This window comes from Caretta caretta, chromosome 1 (genome assembly GCF_965140235.1).
Source record: "Caretta caretta isolate rCarCar2 chromosome 1, rCarCar1.hap1, whole genome shotgun sequence".
NCBI classification, from domain to species: Eukaryota; Metazoa; Chordata; order Testudines; family Cheloniidae; genus Caretta; species Caretta caretta.
This window is the reverse complement of record NC_134206.1, coordinates 108,694,289-108,709,617: the sequence shown is the minus strand read 5'-3', so window position 1 is coordinate 108,709,617 and position 15,329 is coordinate 108,694,289. Positions and strand designations below refer to the sequence as shown.

General features: G+C 42.6%; 1 protein-coding gene across 2 annotated transcripts in view; it reads left to right on the top strand.

Moving 5' to 3' along the window:
* The window catches only part of COL4A1 (collagen type IV alpha 1 chain), a 220,339-nt gene extending 211,915 nt beyond the window's left edge, over positions 1–8,424 (top strand). For both annotated transcript variants that reach the window (XM_075129793.1, XM_048855091.2), the window contains exons 49-52: positions 627–804; positions 4,077–4,191; positions 5,334–5,506; positions 7,005–8,424. In XM_075129793.1, coding sequence (XP_074985894.1) covers positions 627–804; positions 4,077–4,191; positions 5,334–5,506; positions 7,005–7,086 — 548 coding nt within the window. In that variant the 3' untranslated portion in view covers positions 7,087–8,424. The remainder of the gene's footprint in view (positions 1–626; positions 805–4,076; positions 4,192–5,333; positions 5,507–7,004) is intronic.
* Positions 8,425–15,329: the final 6,905 nt, after the last annotated feature.

Below are 15,329 nucleotides of genomic sequence, written 5' to 3'. Positions count from 1 at the left end.
GACCTAGGGGCAAGAGACTCAATGAGACTACAGCCGAGACCAGAGTGCGGGTCAGCCGACTACAAGGAGACAATGACTTCTTTGATCAGAGAGCCTCAGCCATTCAAGGCATTGCACATTTATAATATATTTGATTGCTAGTTTGGGTAATTACTAGCTAGTAATCAAAATATCATCTTTTTTAATGTAAATGGACTGGTGTTACTGAAAACCCCTTAAGTTTTGCATTCCCTGACTTTTTATATTTAAGTTTGTGACCTTATTGTTGCTTTAATGTATCTTTTGGCATTTGATAAACAAATATACAGTTCTAGAAGCAACCATTATATAAACTGGATTACCATGGAGCTGAGGGGAAAAAATTATTGTAAAGTCTGATTGTGGTCTGCCACTGGGATTTATACAGGAGCAAAACAAGCTAGCCCTCCCCTCTCAGACTGATATCAGAACCTCTCTTATGCTCTCACCATCCTGCTGGAGCAAGCCATGAAGTGAGTTTCAGACCTCGGGTTGCCATGTTAGCACTTTAAACATTGTGCATTGTCATCAGAATTGCACTGATTTGCTGTTGCCAAATATTCACTTGAACGGAGTTTTACACATTAACCTTTTTATTACACTTTCAGGCACAGCAGGGAGCTGTCTTCGTAAATTTAGCACTATGCCATTCTTGTTCTGCAACATCAATAATGTATGCAACTTTGCATCAAGGAATGACTATTCTTACTGGCTGTCTACTCCTGAACCCATGCCAATGAGTATGGCTCCTATCACTGGTGACAATATCAGGCCATTCATCAGTAGGTGAGTATTGCTCTTGCCGCATTGGTTATAAATATGCAGAAGACCTATTAAAAATAGAGCTTGTCAAAAAATGTTCATCAAACTTTTTTCATATCACTCTGATTTTATTTTCAATTAAATGACTGAAAATTTTCCATATTGATTTGAATTAAAATGAAAATATTTTGAGTTCCGCACAATTTCCACTGGAAAAAGTGAGGAGATGCTAAGCCAAAAAATGGTTATTTTGCTTCATATGAAACAAATATATTTATTTTGAATCAATTCATTAAAAAATACGACAGGAAATTTTGAACTAAACAGAAATTTTCATTTTTATTGAAAATTCCAAGGGAAAAAATAATTTCTGTTTTTATACTCAGCTCTAATTAGAAGCACTTTGTGGCTCAATATCTTTTCCCTTTCAGAAATACATCAATGTCTGTTTTACGTATCATGCAGTATGCTGGGTTTCTTGCATTGTTTTGGACATTGTTTTGGTGCTTGAATACAACTAGTGTTAGTTTAAAGCAAACAACACTGCAAAGGAACCCAGGTGTAGTACTGTAAAGCAATCATTTACTATTTGTAGAACAGACTCCTCAGCTGGTAAACTCAGTGTAAACTGATGTAGTTGCATTGAGCTCATTTGAGCTGCGCCAGTTTACATCAGCTGTGGATTTGGTCCTATTTTTTTTTTCATTTACTAGCATAAACTGTGCCCAGATATAACATGCACAAGGCTTAAGGCAGAGGAGATCACATGAACTTAGTGGGCTGCACCACTCTGATTTAATTAGGATTTGACAAAGGAGCTCCCACATCTTACTAAATTGATAATCATGACACGCAGGGGTCAGGCAGGGCCTTCGTAGGTTATGCCTACACTGCTGCTGGAAGGATGTTTCTCAGCTCGGATAGAAAGACACATGCTAGCTCTGCTCAAGCTAGCATGCTAAAAATAGCAGTGTGGCTACAGTGGCATGGGCAGTGGCTCAGGCTAGCTGCCCAACTGCATACCCAGGAGGTTGGCTGGGATTGAATTCAGGCAACTAGTCCAACCAACCACTTATGCTACTGGGTCCATACTGCTATTTTTAGTATACTAGCTCGAACAGCGCTAGCATCCGCATTGGGAAACATCCTCCCAGCTGCTGTGTAGACACCCTAACAATGCCTGCTGCTCTCTCCCTACCAGGGAGATGAGTGGGAGTGGAAATTGCTCTGGTGGGCATTCTGGGAGTAGGGATATGACACATTTGTCTATATATATTAGCTATCCAGACAATTCTAAGGTAACATCCCCCATCGTAGGTATCCAGTGTATCAGAGTACTTAATATGGCAGTTTGTTTCTCATATAACAAGGAAGGGCCAATTTTTAAAAAGCATTCATAAGAATGAAATATCACTCCTTCTGCATGGCAATACAACTTTGTGTGTCCCCAGACTTGGAGTTTTATGTGTAAATTATGTAGTTGGACCCAATTTATACAAATATTACTTCTCTACTTAATTCCCAGGTTTTTTACACCCAAAATGCCTCAAAATTAGATTGCATAGATTTTGGCCAAGATTTAAAAAAAAGAGTAGGGATTTGGGATATCTGCCTTTTTTTGTGCCCTATTGGAGATGCCTTAAAAGGATCTAATTTTCAGAAAATGGTGAGTGCACACCCTCTGAAAACTAAGCCCCATTAAGTTGTTCATGTTAGGCACCCAAAATTCCTTGAGTCACTCTTGAAAATCTTGAACAAAGAGACCACTGTTGAAATTTGCCCTTAAACTGCCCACTATCCTACGCATACAGAGTACCTGTGGTGTTTTATATATATTTGTAGATCTTGCAGCTTTCCCTTAAGCCCTGAGTTCTAAAAGAATCTACTGTGCCAAGAGTTGCCATGGCAGGGTGGTGTACAGTGAAATTATTTTAATATGTTCTTTTGTATCTGTGCATGCCACTGTAAACTCAAAGCAGAAGGCTATCTTCATAGTCTGTCAGTTTCTTTTATTATTTGAGACTGTTAAACCATCATCATCCTGCGTCAAAAAATTGAAAAGATGTAAAAGTGTCACTTGCCTGTCCTGGTTCAAGAGACTTCCTTTGTTCCAAAGTCATTCACTGATGCACCAGAAGTCTCTTGAAGCAAAGCAAGTACCAAGCGCCTTTTACATTCTCTTTTTTTCTCTTTCATTGCTGTGCTTCTTAAAATAACCACATAGTTTTTGTGCTGGAGTTCAAGGCAGTGTATGAATCCTTTTAAGTCAGACGTAGATGCCTTCACTCTGAATTTCTTTGCTTTTGTGGATTTAACAGAACCCAGCTTATTCCTGCTTGTTATACTTAATTTCTCTGGTGCTCTGATACTGCAATACAAAGCTGTTCATGTCTAGGTATCTGGTTTGAACCAAAAGGGCCAGTGCTAATTGCTATTTTTAGGGCTGTGCTGCAAGTAAGGAATTAGTGGTCCCAGTCAAATTCCTAATTAGCAGGAGCCCATATGATTATCATTTGCATCATAACTGGCATTTATTAGTACATTGTTTGGCAGTCTTAGCAAAGAGAGAGAGACACCCACCAAGGAGTTACTGTGCCTGAGCCTTCTGCTTATTTTGGGGCTCAGCAGGTCAGAAGTAGAATGTACATACCTGAACTAAAAGGATCTTTGTTTGCAAACCTCTCAGAATGTTGGTTTCTCAGGCCCAGTGTTCCAGTTGGTTGGCTAAGTTGTCCTTTATTCAGAGATAAGGACCCCAGACATAAACAAAAGTCACTTTTAAAGGGAATACATATGAAACCCTCCTCTTTAAATGTTTCACTGGCCTTCCCAAGAAGTCTTCAGTTCCTCCAAGAAATGCTGGTGTTGTCTCCAGAAGTCAAAAAGTCTACAGCTAAAGCAATTTTTTGTTCCTATTTGCTCCTGGTCTCACCAGACTTTCTTCTAGTTCTTTAGCCATTTTCCCTTCAGTGTTAATAACATTGCACATATGCTGGCTGTTGAAATTTAAAATTTAAAAGAGAAAAAAGGGTAAATTTATTAAACTATTCAGTTTATAATAATAAGGCCCTTCCTTTCCTCTATCCAGTGAAGACCAGTAGGATTAGTGTTTCCAATGCTTAACTGTCATAAGAACGGCATGACCAAAGGTCTGACTTTCATAATAGGGAAAGTAAAAAGGACTGGAGTGTTGATCTTGTAAATTCTGTACTTGTTGTGCAAATAACTCCCAAAAAGAGGAAATAAATGTTACTATTCCAAGTACACTGAGTTCCTTGCTGTCATGTTCTTTATAGATGCTCTGTGTGTGAGGCTCCTGCCATGATAATTGCAGTTCACAGCCAAACAGTTCAAATACCATTGTGCCCTGAAGGCTGGATGTCACTTTGGATTGGTTACTCCTTTGTAATGGTAAGTGCACCAGGACCTCACCTGGATCAGAAAAATAATTTATGCTGGTGTTTGATATATTCCTGCCTTTAAAAAGGTACTGTCTGCCTGTGCCTTTGCAGGGAAACAAGGGCAGAGTATGAGGTCTCTGCTCTTTTGGTGACTTTAGAAACATGTTGGCTATTTAGTTAATGTGAGAGAATAATTTAGTAACAATTCATTCTCTAGTTTCTAGTAAAGTAATTCCTCTCGCAAAACACACTGTCATTCCCTTGATTACAGCTTCAGCACAAATGCCAAGGACTAAATGAACATGGAAATTAAGCAGACCTTCCTATTGTCCCTCCAGATCAGGGTTGCAGCACCTTCACAGAGCAATATAGAGCCACTGCCTCTGCTCTTCCTGATCTCTCCATGAGGACCCCAGACATAAACATAAATTTGTCTAACTGAATTTTTGATCTTTTGTGCAGTCTCTGGTGTGCTTCAGTACCAAACTTTATCTGACACAGTCTCTGGTAACGCAAGGCAATTCAGTTCTACGGGCCCTAACACCAGTGGATTCCAAGATACCCTCCCTGATTGCCTTCAACACCATGCTCCTCTCAGGGCCCAAGATATACTGCCCCTGGGACCCATTCCTCCCACTATCCTCCCAGTTTTCCCAGACTCCCACTGCCCCCAACTGGCCACCCATTATCCCAAAGCAGGGGGAAAGAGTGGTAGCAGGTTCTCCACCACATTACTGAAAAGAGGGGAGGAAGTGCATATGGCAAAGTATTGGTTTAAAAGAGTTACAACCTACTGTCAGTAAGAACTTGTCTACATTACCTGCTGGATCAATAGGTAGCGATCGATCCAGCAGGGGTCGGTTTATCGCGTCTAGTCTAGACATGATAAATCGACCGCCGAGCGCTCTCCCGTCGACTCCGGTACTCCACCAGGGCAAGAGGTGCAGGTGGAGTCAACGGGAGAGCATCAGCCGTCGACTTACTGCAGTGAAGACACTGTGGTAAGTAGATCTGAATACGCTGACTTCAGCTACATTATTCACGTAGCTGAAGTTGCGTACCTTAGATCAATCCCTGCCCCTCACCCCAGTGTAGACCAGGCCTAAAGAGCTAGATATTTCTAATCTGATTGATTTACTTGCATTTTCCCAGCATACCAGCGCTGGTGCTGAGGGTTCCGGACAAGCTCTGGCATCTCCAGGTTCCTGTCTGGAGGAGTTCCGCAGTGCTCCCTTCATAGAATGCCATGGTCGTGGAACTTGTAACTATTATGCAAATGCTTACAGCTTTTGGCTTGCCACTATAGAGAGAAATGAGATGTTCAAGTAAGTTATAGTTGATTTTTCTTTCTAAAATCCGTATTCACAGCTCACTATACATCTGTAAAAGCAACAGTGTGAGACTTGCTTTAAGGTAACACTAGAATTGTTCTAGATTAAGTTTAAAAGATGAATAGCTATTGGTAGTCTATTTGGATTAAGATATACAGTTAAAATGTTTGTAAAAAATGCTTTTTGGGAGAAATAGTGAATATATATTTTGGTAGTATTTACCAAATGAAACTTATTTACAGTATTCCTTTTAGGATGACCTAAGCGTGTTTATACCTCCACCACACCTGTGTTTCACTTGTGTGATTTCAGTTGTAATTGGGATACACTGACATCTTGATAGAAATTAACCCAGAGCATAATCTAATCCCTAGTGGATATTAGCTCATAATAGAACCACTGCAAACTAGCACAGCTGTTGACATCTCCTCAGAAAGGGTATGTCTGCATTGCAAATAAAAACCTGTGCCAGCTGACTTGGGCTCACAGAGCTTGGGCTAATAGGGTATTTAATGGTGGTGTAGACATTCAGGCTCGGGCTGGAGCCCGGGCTCTAGGATACTGCAAGATGAGAGGGTCCCAGAGTTTGGGCTGCAGCCCAAGTCCAAACATCTACACCATAGTTAAACAGACTCTTAGTCTGAGCCCTGTGACCCCGAGTCAGCTGGCATGGGCCAGCCATGGGTGTCTAATTGCAGGGTAGACATACTCAGAGAGGCAGAGAACTGAATGAGCTTGAACAATTATTTATTATTCACCCGTGAGCTTTACCCTGTGCAGAAGGGCCTATGCACAACTTCTGTACTATTTAGGCTCTAAACTGAGGAATTAAGTGATGCAAAGCCTTGTGCTAACCCCTACACAAGAATAAATATCACTCTTTAGTACAAGGAAGGCTACATAGAGAAAAAGAGAGAAGAATGAGCATCATAGTTACTTTATTCCTTACGTCCCTCACAAGGAGAGAACTGTAAAGCTTAGCATCCCTTTCTCTTTATGTACACCACAGAAACAGTCCTAATTTGTACATCATACATCCTAGGGGAGGGAACCAATCCTGCAACCTTACCTCATGTGAATTTGAATTGCAGGCTTGAGGTCTGGATTATTAAAGGCCCATAGTCAATAAAAAAAAAATCACACTTTGTCTGAAAATATTTTACCCACTTTTGTTTTTAATAATTCCTTATAACTAAAAACTTGAGAGACCGATCTTTTTCAGTTTGTTTTGTTTATTTTGACATCACTTTGTATATAGTCATCCCACCCACCCCCCATTAAAAATAGCAAATTATTATGACTGATTTTCTGGAAGAAGTGACCAGATAGTCTTCAGTGACCTAGGCACTTGATTCAACTCTGCCCTGGGTTTCTCAATTTTTCATTAACAGACTAAACTTCTGTATTAAAAACACTGCCAAGTTAACAATAAACTTGCAAACTGATATTTTTGTATTAGCAGTTATTGATGGTTGTCCATTTTTTTTTATAGGAAACCTACTCCTTCAACTCTGAAAGCAGGGGACTTGCGCTCAAACGTTAGCCGTTGTCAAGTCTGTATGAGAAGAACATAATGACTTTTGAATTTCAACTAATGTCACAATATGGTGCTATTTGTTTAACAGCAGTGAAGCTTAGACTTATATCATATGTACCTCATTGTTGTCCAATATGAAAACAGTAAAGTGCCTTATAGGAACTTGCATAACTAACACACCCTGCTTTACTGGCCCTGTACTTGCTGAAGAAGAAAAGAGACAACAAAGATAAGCTTCAAATACCAAATGGCACTTTTGGTAAAATAAATTTTTATGTAAATGCAATGCACTGACAGTATAAACAAGCCAGAGTTCATGCAGAAAAATTTGAAGGTGCTAGGAGGTATGTTGTTGTGCCTTACTTTTGACTCCCCTTTCTTGTATTATATATTTAGATTCATTTCTCCTACCCAGATATGTATGCAATTACCATTGTCTAGCTATCTCAAAATTCCAGACTCTTAGGTATGTACTTATTGTTCCTGTACAAAGTAATACTAATATAAAGAAGAGTTTTGTGATTACAGATTATAGTTAAACAGCAGGTATCCATATTTTCAAAACATAGCCATCCAGCTTGCTTTTCTATTTGTAGTGCTTACTTCCACCCTAGTCCTATTGGTTTCAGTGGGACTATGCTCCAAAGGAAGGGTTTCCCAAACTAGTTCCACAAATGAGCAATTAAGTGTTTCTGCTATGTTTGGTACTATGCAGCTTCTTCATGCAGTGGAACAAATTTTCCTGTGGAATAAGGAATGGTCCAATTGTGGTTAGGAAAAAAAAAAAAATATATATATATATATATTAGTAATTTATATAGGTATCAACAATTAGGCAAATCAAGCTTTGAATTTGCTATAATTTCAAAAAGAAGCTTACATAATTTTTCCTCTTTTTCAATATAGTGTCATCAATTAGATGTTAAATGCCAAAATACTTAATGTGAAACATCTGTTTTCTATCGCTCATTTCAATACCTAACTGTAAATTGCAGAGAATGAACCCAGGTTAACGGCTATTTGTGTTTATTATAGTAAAACGTGCTTTGAGCTTACAGTGTTTATTCTGTATTTAATATTTTCAGGGTTTTAAAAACACACTGAATGACTTGATTTTCAAATTTAAAAGGCCTTAATTTTGTTAATATTCCCCTCCCCTCCCCGAAAGTTTTTTGAAGTGTTCAAAGAAATAATTCTATTGGATCTCTATGCAAATATTCTGATGTTTGAGCACATCTGTGTCTAAAACTATTTTATAGACTGTAACCATGCAAATACCAAAATATTCTTGAGAATGCCAAGGACTTTTATGTAATTTCTTAAATTTTATGTATTTCGTAAAAAATCAAATTTGTAATAAAACTATTTGTGTAAATTTTTTTTACTAATTTGTTACTTCTGTTTACCCAGCAACAATAAATTATTTCTTAATAAGCTACTAATAAATGCACAAGCTTGATGCAACCCTAGATCACTTTTGTTCTGCACATCTTGCAACCATAAAATATTTTTGACAGGCGGAAATAAGGACACAGCTCTGACACCTTACAAGAACTAGTAATGGAAGGCAAAACATAGTTGACACGTTATCAACACAGGTCTTATGTTGAGGTGTTTGGGGTTTTTTCAAATTAAAAATCTCACTTGAATGAAATCCAGGTCAAAAAGCTAGTGGTACATATTTCTCACTCTTCCCTTGACTCTTTCGTGCATGTAGTGAGGTGGAGTGGCCTCCCTCCAAACTGGAGAGCGAGGGACCACTACATTCCTCTTGCTGGGCAGAGCTGAATCTGCCCTGAACTGGCACTGAAAGTCCTGGGGTGGGACAGGAAGTATAAAAGGAGAGCCCTGGAGCTCAATGGGGGGTGGACCATCAGAAGGAGCAAAGATCTTTGCAGGAACCCGGACTAGCCACTGAGTGGAGCTGTGCCCTGTGGTCGGAGATGGACGAGTATCGCAAGGAGCTTCCAGGACTGCTGTCAGACGAGTGCTCTGAGGAGCTGTGGGGACTGCCGGTGGCCAAGTACCCTGAGGAGACAGAGAACCTTTGGACCATGGAGCCCTACACCCTGACTGTGATAGAAAACAACACAGGTGACCTAGATTTTATTCAGGTTCTGCTGCCGGAGAGTGAGTCAGCGTGTTTTGGGAGGATCGCCGCCAACCCAATGGCAGACCCATCTGCCACTGTTAGGGCCCTGGGCTGGAACCCGATAGAGTGGGTGGGCCTGGATCCCCTTAACCCCCTGCCACTGACCCCACCCCTGGGGTGGTGGCCAAACTCCTTCTTTTTGGCTAGAAGGTATGGGCTGTGTTGTGGAGCCATAGACTATATGTGCTCTACCCTGCCCAGACGGCCAGAACTCCCTTTAAGACTGTTAGTTACTGTCAGCCCCAGCCAGGCGGCTGCGGGGTAAAGACTGTTTGTGGCTCTGCACTGCCCAGAGGACCGGAGTTTCTTCTATAGATGGTTACTTGCTGTCTGCCTGTAGTGAGGTGGAGTGGCCTCCCTCCCCACTCGATAGCGAGGGACCACTACAGTACACCAAAGAGGACCAAAATCTATAAGATAAAATCCAAAATGTACCAGCTAGTGTTTTGCTTATGAGCGGGCAGTGTGAATCTCAGATCTGGTTACCTGACAAGAAAACGTGATGGTTGCTCCATTTTTTACTAAACAAAAGTAAATCATTTGTTAAAATTTCAGTTTTGTTTCATATTTTTGCCTCTTCCTTGTGGAGAGGCTGCTGCTCTGTATTCACCTGCACTTAAAATCCAGAGTGCATTGACTGTGTCTGAATTGAAATGGGCTATATGCTTCAGTGGTGATTCTGTGCCCATGGAAGTCAATGGAGTTTTGCCAGGGTCTCACTTTCCTTATAAATGCCATCAAACAGTACACAGATCTTATACTATCTTGTAGAGAAAGCATGTGTATAATTAGTCAGGTGTAGTCCTTCCCCATGCAATGTATGGTGCACAACTAGCTGAGTGGAATGAGAGGAGAATAAGAATATAGCAAGGCAACAGATTGTGTGGGAAATTATCCAGATATTCTTCCTGGTAGTGGTGTCTGGAAGGAAACCAAAGCAGAAGTTCAGCTTGCCTTTTCAGACTCAGGCCACACATGCTGGTGTGGCAGGTTTTTTATTTACACTCAACACCTTACCCGGTAGGCAGATCGGAATTAAATTTTGCCTGTAGTTGGGTGACCCAAACTATCAGACAATTGGATTTTCTAAGGCTTGCATGCGAGTTTAAGCCTAGTCTGAGAAAACATCTTTTGGCTGGTGAAGGACTGATAACGGGGATCACACTAACCTCTTTTCTTAATAAAAAACAATGTGACAGCAAGGCCTGTTTAAGTTTGAAAGACTGCTCAGATAGTATTTAGAAGTCTTAATTATTTACTAATGATTACTTATTTAGTAATCATTATCTACTAAAATGCTCTAAAAAAATTTCCTGCCCCAAATGCCCTTTGTACCAATGTTAGTATATACAGGTAAAAGTGGGGGAAAGTCAGACATAATGTCTGAGCACTTGCTTTTGATGACCTAGATGAAGCTGAATAGCTGCCCATGCACTAAGGTAGAAAAGTGACATTTTCATAGCAACCCGCTCTTATATTACAAAAGCATATAATCAGTAGTCATGTATTTAAGCACTCAGGGCAAGCATTGTTGCTTCAGTGTGGCTGATTATATGGACAGGAACTCTGAATAGATCATTTGTTAAAATAAAGTTATCTTGTATACACCCAGATTACACGATATAATTTTCCCAATAAAAATTCAATTCATTGTGTAAACCTGACTTGTATGCAGTACTTGAAGACAACGCTTCATGCCCCCAATACGCTTCTAAAGCTGCAGGTGGTGCCCTCGTTCTCTTTATACGATATAGGAAGAATAGAACATTCGTATATCTAACAAATGCTCCTTTCCTGCTTGTCTCTCTAATTTCCTCTCCAAATTGGAGGAAAGTAGTTTTCAATATAAACACACTGGACATATGCATATGTTGACATGTAAAAATCTGATAAAATATTCCAAAATATATATCGATACAAATAACTACATCCAATGGTTTTCCTAATATTTTGAACGCATGCATATTTTCTAACAATTATGTAAGATCAGTTTCTAATGATGGGATTTATCATTTTGTAAAGGTAAGTTCTTTGATGAAACATATTTTCCTACAAAATAGTTTCCCTGAGAGCAATATCCCCTTATCAGTAGGGCCCTACCAAATTCACGGACCATTTTGGTCAATTTCACGGCCAGAAGGTTTTAAAATTAGTCAATTTTACAATGTCAAATGTAACTGTGGGTGTCCCGACCCAAAATGGGATCATGGGGGGTTCACAGGATTGCCACATTCACTTCTGTGCTACCTTCAGAGCTGGGCTCTGAAGGCAGCGGCCACCAAGCTTCCTGCAGCTAGAGAAAGTTAGTGGAGGTGGGTCTGATCTCCCCTGAGCTTCTGGGAGTGCCAGAGCAGGGAGCTCCTAGCTGCTAGTCCCAGCCAGTGGTGAATTAATGCAGGAGCCCTGGCCAATTGGGGGATCCCCCCAAAAATGGGCACCCTGAGCCCAGTCAGCAGCTGTGGGGCTGAGGCCCCGAGCCGGGGCATCTAGAACCTAGGCGCCCCAAGTCCTGGCTGCAGTCGCAGGGGCTGAAGCTCCGAGGCCAGTTTTGGGACTGCTGCAGTGCAGAAGTGAGGGAGGTACATCCTCACTTCTGCGCTGCCTCTGGAGGTGGGTCTGATCTCCCCACTGAGAGCAGTCATGCAGGGGAAGGACAACTCCTGTCTCTCCCCAGCCCAGGCTGGACTAGCAGCTAGGAGCCCCTGAGTGGGCCACTCCCAGCAGCACGGGGTGATTGGATTTCACAGAGCAGGTCTTATTTAACGGTTCATGACATGTTTTTCATGGACATGAAATTGGTAGGGCCCTACTTATCAGGCTCCTGGAAAAATGACAGCATGAAATGTGGGTCAGCTATTTTTAAACAAATATGCTACAGTTTTATGACTTTCTGCAAAGTCATTTATTAATTCCTTTAGATATCATAAAAAATCCTGCTTAATCCAAAATTAATTGCACAAGATGTCAGTGTCTATAAAGCATGGGGTCACTTATCATGAAATGATAGAGTTTATGATTCTAAGGAATAGTAGGAGGGAAAACAGCAGAATGAACTTCGAGAAGGCAGATTTTAGCAAATTCAGAGAATTGGTAGGTAAGCGCCCATGGGAAGCAAGTCTAAGGGGAAAAAATAAGTTCAGGAGAGTTGGGAGTTTTTTAAAAAGACCATGCTGGCTTAATCAGGAGATCTTCAGTGACCTGAAATTCAAAAAAGAGTCCTACAAGTGGAAACTAGGTCTAATTACAAAGGATGAAAATATATATATTTATATATATTGTGATACAGGAGGGCCAGGGAGCAGTGGTAGAGGGGAAATATATAAGCCCTAGGCTAATTAAAGCATGGTTCCCTGTAGACTAGAGCGGGTGGCTACAGGTTAATTGGAGCACCTGTAGTCAATTAAGCCGTCAGGAACCTAATGAAAACCCCTGCTTCAGGCAGTCGGGGGGGAGGAGGAGGAAGGAGAGAGGACTGGAGCTTGGAGGTGTGTTGTAAGATTTGAAAGACAAGCGAACCGAAGTAAGGGAGACCCTGCCCCAGCTGGGGAGGGAGACTTCCTCCTCCAGCGTCTAAGAATCGAAGGTTCCCCACCCAAGGGGGAAGAGGGGAAGAACCAGCAGGGGTTGAGAGGGGCTGGGGTTCAGAGTGAGGAGCAAACCCAGACCTGTCCCCCACTTCCCTCCTCTACCACCTTCCCAGGCCACTAGCGGGGACCTCAGCAGCTGAAGAGCAGGGGCGTCTTAGCCCCCCTGCCAAGAAAAGTTCAGGACCCACCATACTAACATCGGCCTTCTTGCCACAATATGCACACACACAACACAAGCATGTATAGACAAAATTAGAAAGGCCAAGGCACAAAATGAGATTAAACTAGCTAGGGACATAAAGGATACCAATAAAACATTTACAATTACACTAGAAGCAAGAGGAAGACAAGGACAGGGTAGGCCCATTACTCTATGAGGAGGGAAAGATGGGGAAAAAAAAAACAGAAAATGCAGCAATGGCCAAAGTGTTAAATGCCATTTTTGTGTCAGTTTTCACCAAAAAAGTTAGCAGTGATGGGATGACTAACATAGTGTACGTCAGTGTAAATGGGTAGGATCTGAAGCTAAAATCAGAAAAGAACAAGTTAAGAATTACTTGGAGAGGTTAGATGTCTTCAAGTTAACAAGGCCTGATGAAATACATCCTAATACTTAAGGAACTGGCGGAAGAGCTCTGAGCCATTAGCAGAATCCAAATAAACTGAAATTTTCAGTATTCAGGTGATCTTCGAGTGCTTGCTCATGTTGATTCCACATGCACAGTTGCCGGAGACTTTTGCCTTAGCAGTATCCATAGGGCCGGCTTGATTGCCATGCTCATGCGTCGGTATATCAGGCACTGCCAACCCTAGGTCTTCTCAGTTCCTTCTTGCCGCCCATGATGATTGGTCAGAGTGCCTCTTTCCTTTGCTTCACAAGTGGTCAGCGGTTTTTCCTACTCTTCCAACCTCCTGTTCAAGCTGTAAATAGTTTGTTTTTATAGTAGATTAGTTAGTAAGTAGCTGTTAAGTACTGTAGTCAGTCAGTCAGGGTTCTGAGGGGGACTTTGCCTCAGGCGGGGCATGCCCCAGTCTCCGGGTTTTAAGCCCTGCTCTGACTGCAACAGGTCTATGCCTGTTAGTGATTCACATAGTAGCTGTTTGAAGTGCCTGGGGGAATCCCAGGCTAAATAGAAGAATCATATCTGTAAGAACCTTCTTCCCAGGACATAGAAAGAACGCGACATTCGCTTGAGGGCCCACCCCACAAGAGGGCATGGGATTCACCATTGACTCCGGGGAGAGGTGGGGGATCCAGACTGATGGCGCAGTTAACCCCTTCTCAGCTCCCGGCGCCCAGAAAGCAAAAGACTCCCCCACCGCAGCTGGCACCGTGTGCGGTGATGGACCCAGCGAAGGCTCCCTACATCAAGCAGCTATGAAGGCCTCCCAGAAGGCAAATGAGTGCTGTCGGCTAAGGCAGAGCCCTTTGTCGCCAGGCCTTTGGTCTCCGCATCAGCCCCGGTCAGCGCTTCGTTGCTACAGATCTCTGGCACTGTGCTCCTGGTCTCCCAGAGGGAGGCGCTGGTCGTCTTACAGTTGGCACAAGTCATCCTCACCCTGATGGTCACCATCACCGAGATCTCGGGGACACTCCCCAATACGGTGCCACTCTCCCTACTCCTGGCACCAGTCTATTTGAGGCACTGGTCACCCACAGCGATGGTTAGCTGCCAGACCCCTTCCCTTGTAGGGTATGATGCCCCAGGCCCTCCCCTGGTGGTTCAGTCATTGACCTCCTCGCCAGATGAGGCGGTGGCAGGGCCCTCCCATGTTAGCCCACTGGACGACTTTAAGGAGCACCAAGCCCTGCTCTGACGGGTGGCCACTAACTTAGGCCTAGAGGCAGAAGAGATGGCAGAGCACCCAGATACTTTGTTCAATGTGCTCTCTGTATCCATCCCCACACATGTAGCGCTCCTGGTGCACGAGGGGGTCCCGAACATTGCCAAAGCCCTCTGGCAAACTCTGTTCTCCATCCTCCCCACTTCCAAGAGGGCCAAGAAAAAGTATTTTGTCCCTGCCAAGGGGTTTGAATACTTATATAGACACCTGCCCATCAGGGTTCAGTCACCGCTGCCCTTCCTCCTCCCATCCATTTGTGCAACCTGGCCCGGCGAAACACCGTGGGGGACAGAAGTGGGCGTTTTGAGAGTGTGCTCGAGAGCCACACCCCAGTCAACTCCCTGGATCTGTCCCATCTTTTCTTCAACCATCTTCATCCCTACCTTTTGGCCTGGTCGAGAATCACCTCGGACCCTTGGGTGCTAGAAATTGTATTGCTGGACTACACCCTTCAGTTTTTGACCACCCTTTCATCCCCCCTTCCCCATACCTCTTCAGGGACTCTTCTCACGAGCGACTCCTCGTTCAGGAGGTGAACAGCATGCTGGGGGCGATGGAGGACTTCCTTCAGCAAATGACAGGGAAAGGTTTCTGCTCCTGCTATTTCCTGATCCCAAAATCAAAAGGGGGCCAACAACTCATCCTGGACCTGCAACGACTCAACAAGTATCTCAAGAAGTTGAAGTTTCACGTGGT